The following is a 13,186-nucleotide window of genomic DNA, read 5'->3' on the forward strand; positions in this document are numbered from 1 at the left end:
CCCATTTATTGAGTTTTGAATGTCAAAAAATAAGGCGAAAATTAAATTTTTAAAATTTTTTCCACTAAAAAAGTAAACAAGAAATCCAAAATCCCCTCTGCAAAAGTCTTGGCAACTCATTTATCAATAAAATGAAACAATACATTTGAATGTAGCTCTATCCGTTATTCAGATTTCGTTGCCGAAAAGATGGGAAAATTGGGGCATTTTTATGCATAAACCACCTTGTTCTTATATGAAAAGATAAAATGACAGAAAACTTGCAATGTATTTTTTCTTACATTTATGCCAGTGATCGACAGCAAAAGTTTCAAATTGATATCTGTAAATATATTTTTTTTCCCTATTCACCTGCAGTGTCTCGCCTTAAGCTCTTCTACGGATGGTAACTGGTAAATTTGCCTCGGAACGCCGCTCAAACTGGTAACTCAGAGATGATCAGAGTGGTTCGAGTTCAGGTACGAGATGAAGGCAGTAATGGCGCCACCCAGTGGAGAAGGGTGAGAAAACTGTTACAAAACCAGTATAAGATCATGAAGCATGTGTTGAATTATATCTAATGTGGAGAAACTTTCCATATAACGTTAGCATCGTATTAGCTAGCTGTTGTAGCATTAGCCGTTTTGTTTACATGCGACTTTATTCAGCTTGACGCTCTGAGGTCGTAACTGAGGTCGTAAGTCATCATTGTCCTTGGGCAAGACACCTCACCCACCTTGCCTCCAGTGTCTGGTTGCCTGGCTATTGGTCTGGTCACGGAGCAATTGGACCAGTTTGAAAGTAGTCTCGCCAACCAGACTCCGCTTCTTTACAGAAGAGGGTCTGGCAACACTCCATTGCGCTTTCAAAGGAAGTGACGCAGCGATATGGAGCCTACCGACCAATCAGAGCAGCTCCCTGAACGGGCGTCACGTTGTTGCGCCTTTGTTTTGTAGTTTTTCAACACAAGCAACCACTTCAGGTAATGCTTGTGTTCTTAAGTTTTTCTGACATAAACGACAGAAGTCATTTACTGAACTCCGTGTGGCAGGAGCGCCATTGTTAATGTCCGAATGATACAACTTTCTTATCGCTGTTTCTGTCGTCACATCCGCTATGTTCTCATTGGCTATGTGCTTCGGTTGTCCCACATTAGTCCCGCCTCAAGCAGTAGCTTTTCTACGACAGGGTCGTCAGACTAGTCTCCTGTTTATTAATTAATAAACATCGGAGATTAGTCTGGATCCCAGGCTAGTTTGAAAGGGCGGGCCTAACGCGCACATATTGTCAGTGAAATAAACCAATCAGCAACTTGTTTACCATGCGTGGCCAGACCCACCTTCTTTCGCGCAGAAAAGAAGTGGGTGTGGTTTATCAGGCTCAGTGTCTGGTGAATGAATGAGAGTGTGACTGGGTGAGTGGTTCCTTGATGTAAAGTTCAGACCTTTTACCATTTTAGTCTGTGGAGCTGTGAGCACGTTCAAATGGAGCAGATAGAGTCGGTGCTAAGCGGCCAATCGTGACCAGGGACGCAACAGATTCGGTATGAACTTGACTAATGAGATCAGCTGACAACCTGAACATCCTGAATGACCACGTTATTCCATCTATGTATTTCTTCTTCCCTTATAGCACGGACATATTCCAATATGAAAATTGGGCTCTCGTAGTGAAAGGCGGTTCATGAAGCAGGAGATGGATCGGCCGTCACAGTCCCAGTCTTAACTCCACTGAGAATCTTCGGGATGTGCTGGAGAAGGCTTTGCGCTGTGCTAACACTCTCCCATCCTCAATACAAGATCTTGGTGAAAATTGAACGCAACACTGGATCTTTGGATGTTTGCAGAAGCTTATTGAAACAACACCACAGCGAATGTGCTTTGATCCAACTAAAGACAGTCCAACCAAATATAATAGTGTACTTTGCGTAGGCATCTAGAACCTACATGTGCGCAAAAGGTTGCACCAATCGGGGCGGCATTGATGAAAATGATATCTATGAATTCTTGAGCAGCCACACTAACGCAGCTTCCATCTTTCTCCTGTTCCTGCTGTTACAATATGCTACAATAGAGAGATGGACTGCATTAAAAAAGTGATCCAACTCTGTAGTTCCGCTAAACCGAACTCAACCCGCTCATAGTTCAGGACCCAGGTTGAGTTTACTCTTGGATGTAGTCCTAGTTTAGACCTTGTTTAGCCCTGGAGACATCTAGAACACGTCTGTTGAGAGTTGATTTCTCTTCCAGACTTCCCTTTATCCTCTCATTCTTCTATCTTCCTTGAGTTCTATCTGTCGAGAAAGGGTCTTCCCCGTTTTTCTACGACATCGATCGTGTTCCCAGACACCTCCTTTTAGTATTTCCACCGGCTGATTCAAAAGTCTCTCCAGCGTCTCCTGTAGGTGTCCTCAAGAGCTGACTCTCAGTGGGACTTGGGACATACCGGCGAGTAGAGCGATGCCCAAAGCCCCACTTCAGCTTTGTCGTCTCCCGAGATTAAAACACCAGACTTTACAGAGAGCACATCGCAGCAGCACAATCTGTAGTAGTTGTTGTACTAGTAGCAGTCGTTGGGAAAAGGGAAAATGGGGGCCAACTGGGAAAGGAGTTCCCATTAAACACTATTATGAAATCTCTAATCTTCCTCCAAGAATCCTCCAAGAATGGCTCCCGAATCCCTTACTTAAAAACTGAGAGATGGTGAGGGTATTATTCTTCTTCCAAGCTGGATCCTCTCCCACATTTTTTCTTTTTCTTTTAATTTTTGGACGGCGCCCCAGTCACTAGCCGGGGCGAGGCATGTTCAGACAGACCACCATTCATGTTAACAATATCCGTGGGAATTCAGAGCCATTCATTCACCTCATTTTGCAAGAATTTGGCAGTGAATAGAAGTCCGCGACGTGCAAAGCTGCAGAGGTTTGATCTCCTGACCCTCTCGCTGCGAGGCAGGAGTAAAACCATTTAGTAAAATAGATTAAGGTCGACATGGTTTTTAAAGCGGTGGTATTTTTGCTGTTCACAGGTATTTGGTAGTACCTGCAAACATGTTTTGATCACCATCTCGCACTTTGTTGGTTAAAGAATGCTGTATTGATTTGACTCAAAGTTTCCCATGACCTTTTAGGAATTGTGTTTTGAACCTTTTCTTTAGGGATGCGTGATTCATCTTCTTCGTAATGGCATGGAGGTCTGAGCTGCTGTTGTGTCCTAACTGCGAGGGGCACAGGTATTCTTTTCTTGTTTTCGTGCCTTGCGCCTCCGCCTTTTGAGTGATTGACATTTTCGTCAATCAGAATTGACCTTTCGCAAAAGCCCCGCCCACTTAGTTACTGTTGCTACGTCCGTCAAACTTTCTGACGTAGCTGCTAAAGTGACTCGTGCTAGTGACTCTAATTGAAGCAATAAATGCGCGATATCATAACAGTCTGCAGCAGAGGGATATATTCAAGATATTGAACTATCCCGCGAAGGATAAAGGACTGTTGGACTATCCCACCTCCTGAAAGGCCCTTCACCCACATTGCCCCAAGTGTCTGCGTGCATTGGTGTATGAATGAGAGTATGAATGGGTGAGTGGATCCTTGCTTTAAAGTGCTTTGAGTGCCTAATGTAGGTGGAAAAGCACTGTATAAGTTGAGATTCCATTTACCATTTACCATATTGACACTACAGCAACCAGACAGGTCTCCAGCAAAATCAAAGAAACCTTATGATCTCTGCAACAGCACCGCCTTGTGGACCAGTCGTGCCCGGAAAGCACTCTGACTCGTTCAGTATGTCTAAAAATAGGAACATTTCTCCGGTGCGCTAAAGTTAGCTAACGCTAGCTAAACCTACAGGTGCCACAATGACAATCGGCTGCAGCCGGTTATCAGGAAAGAGACAAAATACACAGTACTTTTAGCATAATAGCCGGCTGAAAATATGGTTTGACCCCAAAAAAATTGCTACAAAAGGTTTTTCAATGGTTTTCTGTAGCATCAGGTGTGCTTATTAACGTACTAAAAGTCTACCAAAATCTGACCACTGGAAAGGTCTAATTTTCAAGATGGCGTCCAAGAGGGTCTTAAAATGTGACTACAATTTGGACAAGCCCATTGGATTCCTAGACACCCAAAACATGGGGTTAGACACCAAAATGACTTGTCTATGATGAATAATAAAGGAGTAATGGGCATTTTAAGGATCTAGCCACCCTCTTGGACGCCATCTTGAAAATTAGACCTTTCCAGTGGTCAGATTTTGGTAGACTTTTAGTATGTTAATAAGCACACCTGATACTACAGAAAACCATTGAAAAAACTTTTGTAGCAATTTTTTTTCATATATGCAGCCGCCTATAAAGGGTAACAGTTCACCGCCGCAGTTAAAGTTACAGCTCCAGTGCCAGTTTGTGTAACGTTATGTGACTGTCAGTAGCTAGATGTTAGCATGCTAAGTTAGCCTAGCGGCGAGGCCCTAGTCTTACCTCAGAGCAGACGTATGCTTGTTTATTTTGGAGACATTTAGCTGGGCGTAGGCCGTCGACATTGTTTGATCCATTGTAGGCAGTGTTCAGGTTTTTGGCTTTGGGAAGGAAAATAACTCCACTCCCCCAGACACACTCTAGTGGTACCTAGTGTCTGATTTACATCCTCCACAGGCAGATGCTTCACCATTTTGCATCTTCTTCCTTGTCTGGTCGGTTTTTGGTGGTTGGCAGTAAAAAAAAAAAGTGCATGTGCTCAGTGCTTGTTGCTGGTATGCCCCGTTGATTTGCATCGAGGATCTCGTTTCTATGCATTTGCTATAAACAAACGTTTGACTCGGTTTGGGTCATGGAATAATCATTCAGCGAGCAGCGGGTTGTGACGGTGCCCCCTCCGCCACATACCCGCCTTCCATTGCATTAAGCCACGTCTAATTCTGACGTCTCTTCAGCAGGTTTCTGATCTTGATATGAGGCATTTCATAAAACAAGCGGAGTTTTGCAGCTTGACATTCAGACAGTGCTTTTAAGCAGCTTAATAGGGATGGAGAAGGAGTTATTTAAGAATGATTAAAACTAAGGATGTTTAGTCTGGCAACTCCTTAAAATGCCCTTTTGCAGATATGCTACATGAATAATTTTATTTCAGCCACATGAAGCTGAAATAAAAGAAATAAGTACCATGATGTTTAACAGCAGTTGCGTTTTTTTACTCATAAATTGTCCGTGAGTGTTAATACTACGCTGACAGAAAAGACAAAGGGACAGAGGGATGTTGCACATCCAGTTACACAATGGAGATCATTTTTTTCACTCAAACTTGGCTGTAAATACTGTGTAAGTGGCGCTAGACAGTTAGCTTTGCCCGTCTTCTTCGTGATTCCATTAGTGAATATTGCACCTCTGACCCGGAGGCAGCGAAGATGCAATTGTGGTTTTCTGGCCAGAGACACCAGGGGGAGATGAAAGACCCCCCAATCATTCCACTTTGATTAGGTTAATTAGGTTTGTCAAAATCGTGTGGCCCAACCATTGTTAGTGCTGCGACGTCATCATTCAGGATACTGCTACAGGTGTTGGATATCGAAGCCGATCTCGCAAAAACTACGGGGATTGAGAATCGATTCCAAATATCCGTTACTGAATTGATGCCTGTTTTGGCTCTCATCCCTTTAAAAACACTGCTTTCACCAACTAAATCTTCGTGAATATGGACGTACTGCGTCTCATTTAAAGCTCTGAGCCTGCAGGGCAGCAGCATGCCGGTGCTAATGACAACTAATCAAGGCTGGGATAGAAACTAAGACTGGATCACACCTAAAGTAATAAGCTCATAATGGCCACCGATGAATGTCTCAGTGTGTTTAATTCAGTTCAGGACATGCTGTTAATAATGAATACTGTATAACACACTTGATAACATTATCCTACAACATGTGCCATCTCGCTTGCAAAGAGGACCATTCACTTTGTCACTCACAGCAGAATCTTTTAATAAAGCCTTGTGTTAACTGTTGGTTCGGTCTGTCCTACTTGCGCATGTGTCTATGATGGCATTTATTGAGTCAGCTTTGCATCCATGCAATATTAAACAACTTTGGGAGAAAAAAAAATGATGTCAGCTTGGCCTAGAAAACAGTTGTCGCTTGTTCCAAAATGTCCATCCCACGTGCAGTTCCAACGCTCTGTAAAACAACAGTAGGCAACAAGATCTGAGCCAAACATTTTCAAAAATGACTACTATTTGACAAGAGGGAAACTCCTGAACGACTAAGAGCTTACGCAGTAGCAGTAGCAATAACTGCAAAGTCTGTTGGGAAGAGGGTATAATGGAGTTTAAAATGTAATGTACTACAGCAGGGGGGTCGAAGTCGTTTGGGTTGCGGGGCACAGGCCACATGGTAAAGGTGGCCTCATATATTAGTCAATATTCAATGGCAGTAAGTTACTATTGTAGCCACAGCAGCCCTGGGGCAGACTGACCATTTACCATTTGGCTTTAATATGCTGTTTTTATCCTAATCTCTTGTTATCTCACTGCCCTCTGCTGGACATGTGTGGAATTCTTTCCTTTTTTTATTTTTTTTTATTTAAGCTGCCCCCTAGTGGCTGGAGTGAGCAAACTGGTTATTTTGTTAAAAGTGAAATAACTCCTGCCCACGAGTGCCGCATATCGGTGTTTACTTCCACGGAAAAGTGTTTCCGGGTTAGTCCTGTTGTGTTGTGATTCTGTGCTTATGTTGTTTCGTTGTGTCGTTGAGCCTGACTGAGATCCTCGTAATAGCTGCGGAGAATGACTCGCTCTGAGACGAGCCTTCAGTGACCGGCTAATAACCCACACAAAATAGTCCCGTAGTCTGGCATATTTAGTGAGTTTAGTCAATGAAAAAAACATTTATTATAAATGTTACGTTTGTGGGACCCTGGTATAAGCGGATTAATCCTTACATAACTTTGCACAGGAATGGGCTACAGACTTACTTTACTTTACTTTTTACATGCTCGGGAATTCATGCTTCTCAAAGGACCACACTGAATCATCTTGCGGGCTGTATGTGGCCCGCGGGCCTTGACCTTAACACATGTGTACTACAGTATAGTTTTTCATCAAATAGAAGTATTTGGACTTGGTAGTGTGTTAGAAGTATTTACTGGTATCGACCCTTATGTACTTTGTTAAATAGTTTTTTGCTAATGTCAAATCTGTGAACAATGTTTGCTAGTTCCCCCTAATGTGGCAGATTTTTATGGCAACATTTCATTGATTAAATCCGTCCTGAACTCAAGGGCTTGTGCCAAAATTGTGTCAAAATTGTCAAAGCAATACAACAAGAAGCCTCTTATATTCTTCATCAGCAACAAAAAACAAATAAGGGGAAATTGGATAAACTTGTCTTGTCACCTTTAATTGCCCACTTTGGTGTCTTGCTACATTACGTTTATTGACTTAATACAATAAAACCGGGAAAGTGTGAAGTATAAACTGTGAGCTGTTCCCCAACTCATTTCTGTGTACTATATTTATGTACGGTGCAGCTTTGTGAGACAGCGAAGTGTGGACTGTCAATGCAATAGACTCTCTGATGCAAGCGATCAATAAAAATGTGCTTTTTTAGCTTTTAAATCGCTTCATGTTGTTTATTAGGTTTGCTTGAAATACATTGCTTTAAGGGAGTTTTTTTTCCCTCTCATTTATTTGAGTTAAACAGTGATCTCAAAGATGCCAGAGTATCAGATTGTCTTTAGTGCCTGTGCCAGCCGCCGCTACAGTCTGTGCGACTTATAAAACCGTTCATCTCGCATGCGGTGCCAGCAAATGGTGCCCAGAAGCTCGCGTTTTGTACCTCTTTCCATCTATCTCCATTTGTATTACCGCTCGGAGAATAAAATGGGGGGCTGATTGGAGGCAATATGCTTTTATTTTCAAAGCAATCTCTCGCAGCACAAGCTACAAGCAAGCGCCGTTTTTTTTTCTTTTCTTTTTTTTTTTTTTAAAGAGATGAGTTAGTTAGCTAAACAGGCTTTTGTTTGGAAAGTTTGGAATAGATTTTGCTTTTGAATCATTGTCTGTAGCAGATTGTTGTTTGGCCCCCTTAGCAAACAATGTGAGATTGCACAAAAGAATATTCTCGTATTCATGAATTACTTTAGAAAACAAAACACTTTTTGGAGGATCATAATGGAGGATAAACAATGTCTCTCAACTTAACAATGATAAATGCGTGAATGGCAGTGCAGTAGCAGGTTGGCACATTTGCCACACAATCGGCTTTAAGTTATTCTTGAATTAATTATCAGTTTCGTCGCTGTTATTCCTATCTGCCCGACGGAGTACAGTTGTCTTACCATTGAGTGGTACAAAGCAGTGTCGGGGTGTTTCCACAGACTGAACTGAAACATTCAGCCCAAAGGGGTCCCGGGACTTCCAATCTGACGAGGCCAAGGGACCACATTTTCATCCCTTTTGGGCCCAGGGACAGCATTAAAGGCTCGAATAAATGATACAAATTTAAAAGAAATAGTATTTGATTGATTAAATGAACAGTTGCAGTTTTCTGGTTCTAGACGACACATATTTTAGTATAGGTATGGAAAAAGAAATCATTCAGGTATTGGTATCGGAAACCAAGTATTAAGTTAAGGGAATAGTTCACCATTTTTCCATACTGAGATATGTTCTTACCTGAGCTTAGACGAGTTGATGCGTACCTGTCTGGTCTTTGTGCCCGTGGAAGAGCTTGGTCGCTTCCCACTTCACCCCCGTTTGGAGCTATGGGAATATACTGGGAGAGGCCAAATGCTAACAACATCTTTTTGCGTGACTGAGGGCACGAAAAAAAAAAAGACCAGACAGGTACGCATCAACTCGTCTAAGCTAGGGTTGGGCGGATTGATACCAAAGTGTCAATATATCGATACCAAACGGCTACTTTTTAAGTATCGATGTTGGGCAAAAAGTGTCGATACTAATTTGCATATGTAAAAAGAAGGCGGGGCAGCAATTATCAACACAAAAGGATGATTTATTTCTTTGTTCTGAGCCAAAACAGTCACAACAGCAAAGGATTGAACTGAGCCGGGCATATCATTCTGGTTTAGGTTCTGTTTGTCATTTAAGTATTCATTTAAAATGTTGCTTGTGTATTTAATTTCAGAATAGTATTGTTTAATTAACCAGTTAAAGTAATACATTTGTAATTGACCAGTTAATTATATAAAATAACCAGTTTTAGAAATGTATATTGACTGAAATACATTCACCCATATGAAATGACCAGTATTGGTATCGACAAAAATGACCCCAAAAGTATCGGTATCGTATCGATTCCAAAAAATGTGGTATCGCCCATCCCTAGTCTAAGCTCAGGTAAGAACAAATCTCAACATGTCAAAACGGTGAACTGTTCCTTTAAAGTATCAGAGAAAGGAAGGAAGGAATGGTACCCAGCCCTAAACATAAATGTGTTGTGTTGAACCAAGCACTTGCCTGATTTGGGCTAAAAAAAAAATATAAACGCAACGCTTTTGTTTTCCTGCACTCACTAGGGTCCGCCATTGCTGTAGTACCTCCATTTAGCCGCTAGTCTCCCATTGGAATGCATTGCGCTTTAGACACGTTAAAAAAACACTTTCAAGCCTGATTTCTAACTTTCCTAAACTTTCTATAGCTACATATTCCTCCTGTGATAACGCTGGTAAAGAAACCAGGCTGGTTTTCCTTTTAAAAAAAATCTCGTACTAATGAGGGTCCGACTGTTAGCATTGGAGCAGCGCGAGCTACGCGTCACACAAGGGCGGAGTCTACAGTGAGTCTGTAAATCCGCCGACCTCACAGGCGTGACATATTTCAAGACGCTGATGAGACCGCAGGAATATTGCGCTGGTGTTTCTTAGGCTGTCTACAATAAAAGGACGCTCTGAAATGTTCCGATATTGCTCCACTGGAGGAGGAGTCTGGAGGGGGAGGGGGCACCGTTTGCCTCACGCCTTCATACAGTTGCTCAGGTTGTTGATGTGGTGCGTTTTATTGACGGAACGTTGAATGTGCAAAGACGCCGTGTTGAGATCCTGAGGCCCATTGTTGTGCCACCCATCCACCCCCGCCCCCCCCCCATGCTGCAAAGATCTGTGCTGTCAGTGTTGTGATTGTGATTAGGTTTGCAATTTACGATTTGCGGGTTTGTTGTTATTTTTAAACACGTCCGGGAGCTTTATCATTTCAGAGAAGACGTCAGAGCCACTTTTACACCAATTCCTCCGTACAGAATTCTGAGCTAAGTGAGGGTTCATATCCCCACGGGGACGGGATTTTTTGTTGTTGTCTGCTTGTACTTGCTATTTTTCCATTCCTAACTTTCTAATAGCAATTTTAAAGGAATAGTTCACCGTTTTTCCCATACTGAGATATGTTCTTACCTGAGCTTAGACGAGTTGATGCGTACCTGTCTGGTCTTTGTGCCTGTTGAAGAGCGTGGTAGCTTCCAACTTCACCCCCGTTTGGAGCCATAGGAATATGCTGGGAGAGGCCTTAGGTAAGAACATATCTCAGTTATGGAAAAACGATGGCCTGTTCCTTTAAAGCTACAGTCTAGTCTGGAAGTCTAAATGTTTTACAAATTTGACAAAATGTGCAAAATCGACCACCTGGCCTCGCATTTTGAGGTAAAGTAAGTAATAATATGTAATTATTATTTTTTATAAAGTCCTTCCCTCCCGGATCTCAGCAACTAATCAGAGTCTAGTACCCTCCCGCGTTGACCAATGAGACGAGGGGCAGGAGCGTGATCGTTTTTTTTTTCTTTTCTGCTTAAAGAGAGGAGAAATTTGATGGTTTACCTTCAAACTCCACTCTATCTCTCCTAACTTTGCAAACGTACAGACTATCACTTTAAAGGTCTGTTATGCAGCTTTTTATGCAAATAAAAACAATAAATTAAGATATTTGTGCGTGTTTGATCTCGTGGTGACCCAGCGGCTGTGTAAGTGGTCAGCATGGTGCCTTTACTGTTGATCACGGTGGTCTGAACTTTGTTGGTTTTCTGGTGAGAGGCTCCATCAGAAGTGAAAACCTTCCAAACAGTTGATCCTGGAGCGTCATAGAGACCACTGTGATGGAAAGTAAAGACGCCATGCTGACCACTCGTACAGTGGGTCACTACAAGGTCAAATACGCACAAATGTCAACTTTATTTTCCACATATATACTTGCATAATGCATCTTTAACCTCTTAACTTCCGCCTGAACCGAGAGGATCTTTTTCCTCTAGTCATCAGATTTTTTTCCATCATTTTTTTGTTGGGTATTCAACTCATTTTTGTAACTTTTTTGTCACATTTTAGTCATTTTTTTGGTCAATTTTTTTTATCAATTTTTTGTCATTTTTTTGTTATTTTTTCGTCATTTTTTTTGTAAATTTCTTGTCAATTTCTTGTGACATTTTTTTCACTTTTTCATACATTTTTCATCACTTTTTTGTCACATTTCCATCATTGTTTCATTTGTTTGTCATCATCAGTTTTGTGGCTATTTTCACAGCTTTTTTCCAGAAGCTTTTGGACTGGGGTAAAGCCAAACTGGAGAAAATGTGCTCGGTTCAGGCGGGAGTTAAGGGGTTAAAGGAACAATACTGTTACAGTGATACAAACAACGGCTCGTCTGTCCATAAAAATGCCTTATAATTAGCTGCACAGTACACAGAGTTATGCTTCCCACACCACAAATGTCTGCTTTTGCAAAATCCTGAAAGCCAAAGCAAATTTCATTCTCGAGGACTTTACAACCGTCCCCCCCCATTCCCTTGGAGCCGGAGGAGGCTTCTTTCCTTTTTCTTTTTTTTTCCTTTTTTGTCGCGTCAGCTCTCAGTTTACCTTTCAGCAGCGACTTTCGCCGGAGCCTGTTTGTAATTCATGTCTGTCCCTGAGTGAGTTTAGTCCGAGCGCTGCCAAGGCGCTGTAGCCACTTCTCTCTCCGCGAGCCCTTTTAATACGCCGCTCCGATATTGGCCTGTGCGCCGACGTGGCCTCTGTGGCGAGTTTCAGAAGCCGCACTGTTCTTTTTCCACGCCCGCGCCACCGTGGGTATTAAGACGAAGAGTGGCAGATCTCATCTTGTTTCTCCATAGTAAACTGTGTTGTTGTTTTAATTCACTCTTGGCAAACGGTGTCCGTCAATTGTTCTGGGCCTCTTCGGACGGAGGGGGCTTCCTTGTAGCGTTGCTGACATCAGGGATTCCTAACCATGGGGCCATTCGGCGGGTTTACAGACAATTCGTTGGCAGAAACGGCACCTACTGTAGTTCAGGAGATCTTTGGGGTTCAGTGATGCTGGAGGAAAGCATTGGTTTGTGTCTGAACTTTGCTCTGTGTAAAAGTTATGAGTAAGTTCATAAATCAGCTACATGTATTTGTTTTACTTCGAAAATCGAGATTGATCAATAGGTGGGGGGGAAAAAAACACATTTTCACAATTTTTTATTTTTTTTTGCCGTTCAAAGCTCAATATATCGGGCCAGAAATTTTAAAAATATATAGTTTTGTCAAAGACCGGAAAGTTTAGGAGCCATTAAAGTGGAGATGTTGTTGCAAATCAAAACCTCATTTGGTTCAAACGGACCTTAACGTTTGGTAAGGTCTGTGCCTGTGCATATATATTTCTCCTGTCTTTAGCCGCTGCTGTCTCCCACGAAGCCCCCGACAACAGAGCTCCAGGATCATGTGGGCACTCAAACCCCTCCACCACATTAAGGTGGCGGCTCCAGGAGGGGGGACATAATGTAATAAGACATAATTCTAACTCTAAACTTAAGTCCTAACCCTAAGGGTCTCGTGTCCTATTACATTATGTACTTACAAAGTACTAATACAAGTTATTCCATTGTGTGCGTACATAGGTACAAGTTATTGCAGATTATCACAGAGCACATTACATTGTGCTTAATTTAGTTCGGTACAATGTATCAAGGTAGTGTAAAATAACACAGCAATTTTTTTTTTTTTACATTAAACTATTTATTACGCTACGATAAATATTTATTCATTGGTTTATTTGGTCGGGACAGTGCAAGTTAATGAACAAGCCACACCGGATTGTAGCCTTGGGCTAATTTCCATCCTTCGTCCCCCATGCGCACTCTCAAACACACTGGCCTATTGTACATGTTTTTAGTGGTTGGGGAAACCGGAGGAACTGGAGGAAACCTACGCAGACACGGGGAGAACATGCAAACTCCACACA

At 42.1% G+C, this 13,186-nt stretch overlaps 1 protein-coding gene across 1 annotated transcript in view; it reads left to right on the plus strand.

Moving 5' to 3' along the window:
- Positions 1 to 477: 477 nt before the first annotated feature.
- fstl4 (follistatin-like 4) overlaps positions 478 to 13,186 on the plus strand; it is a gene marked incomplete at its 5' end in the record, with an annotated part of 455,018 nt that continues 442,309 nt past the window's right edge. The window contains one exon of the mRNA XM_079566729.1: positions 478 to 500. Within this exon, the coding sequence (XP_079422855.1) occupies positions 478 to 500 (23 nt within the window). The remainder of the gene's footprint in view (positions 501 to 13,186) is intronic.

The sequence above is a fragment of the Gobius niger genome (genome assembly GCF_951799975.1).
Source record: "Gobius niger genome assembly, chromosome: 11".
NCBI lineage: Eukaryota > Metazoa > Chordata > Actinopteri > Gobiiformes > Gobiidae > Gobius > Gobius niger.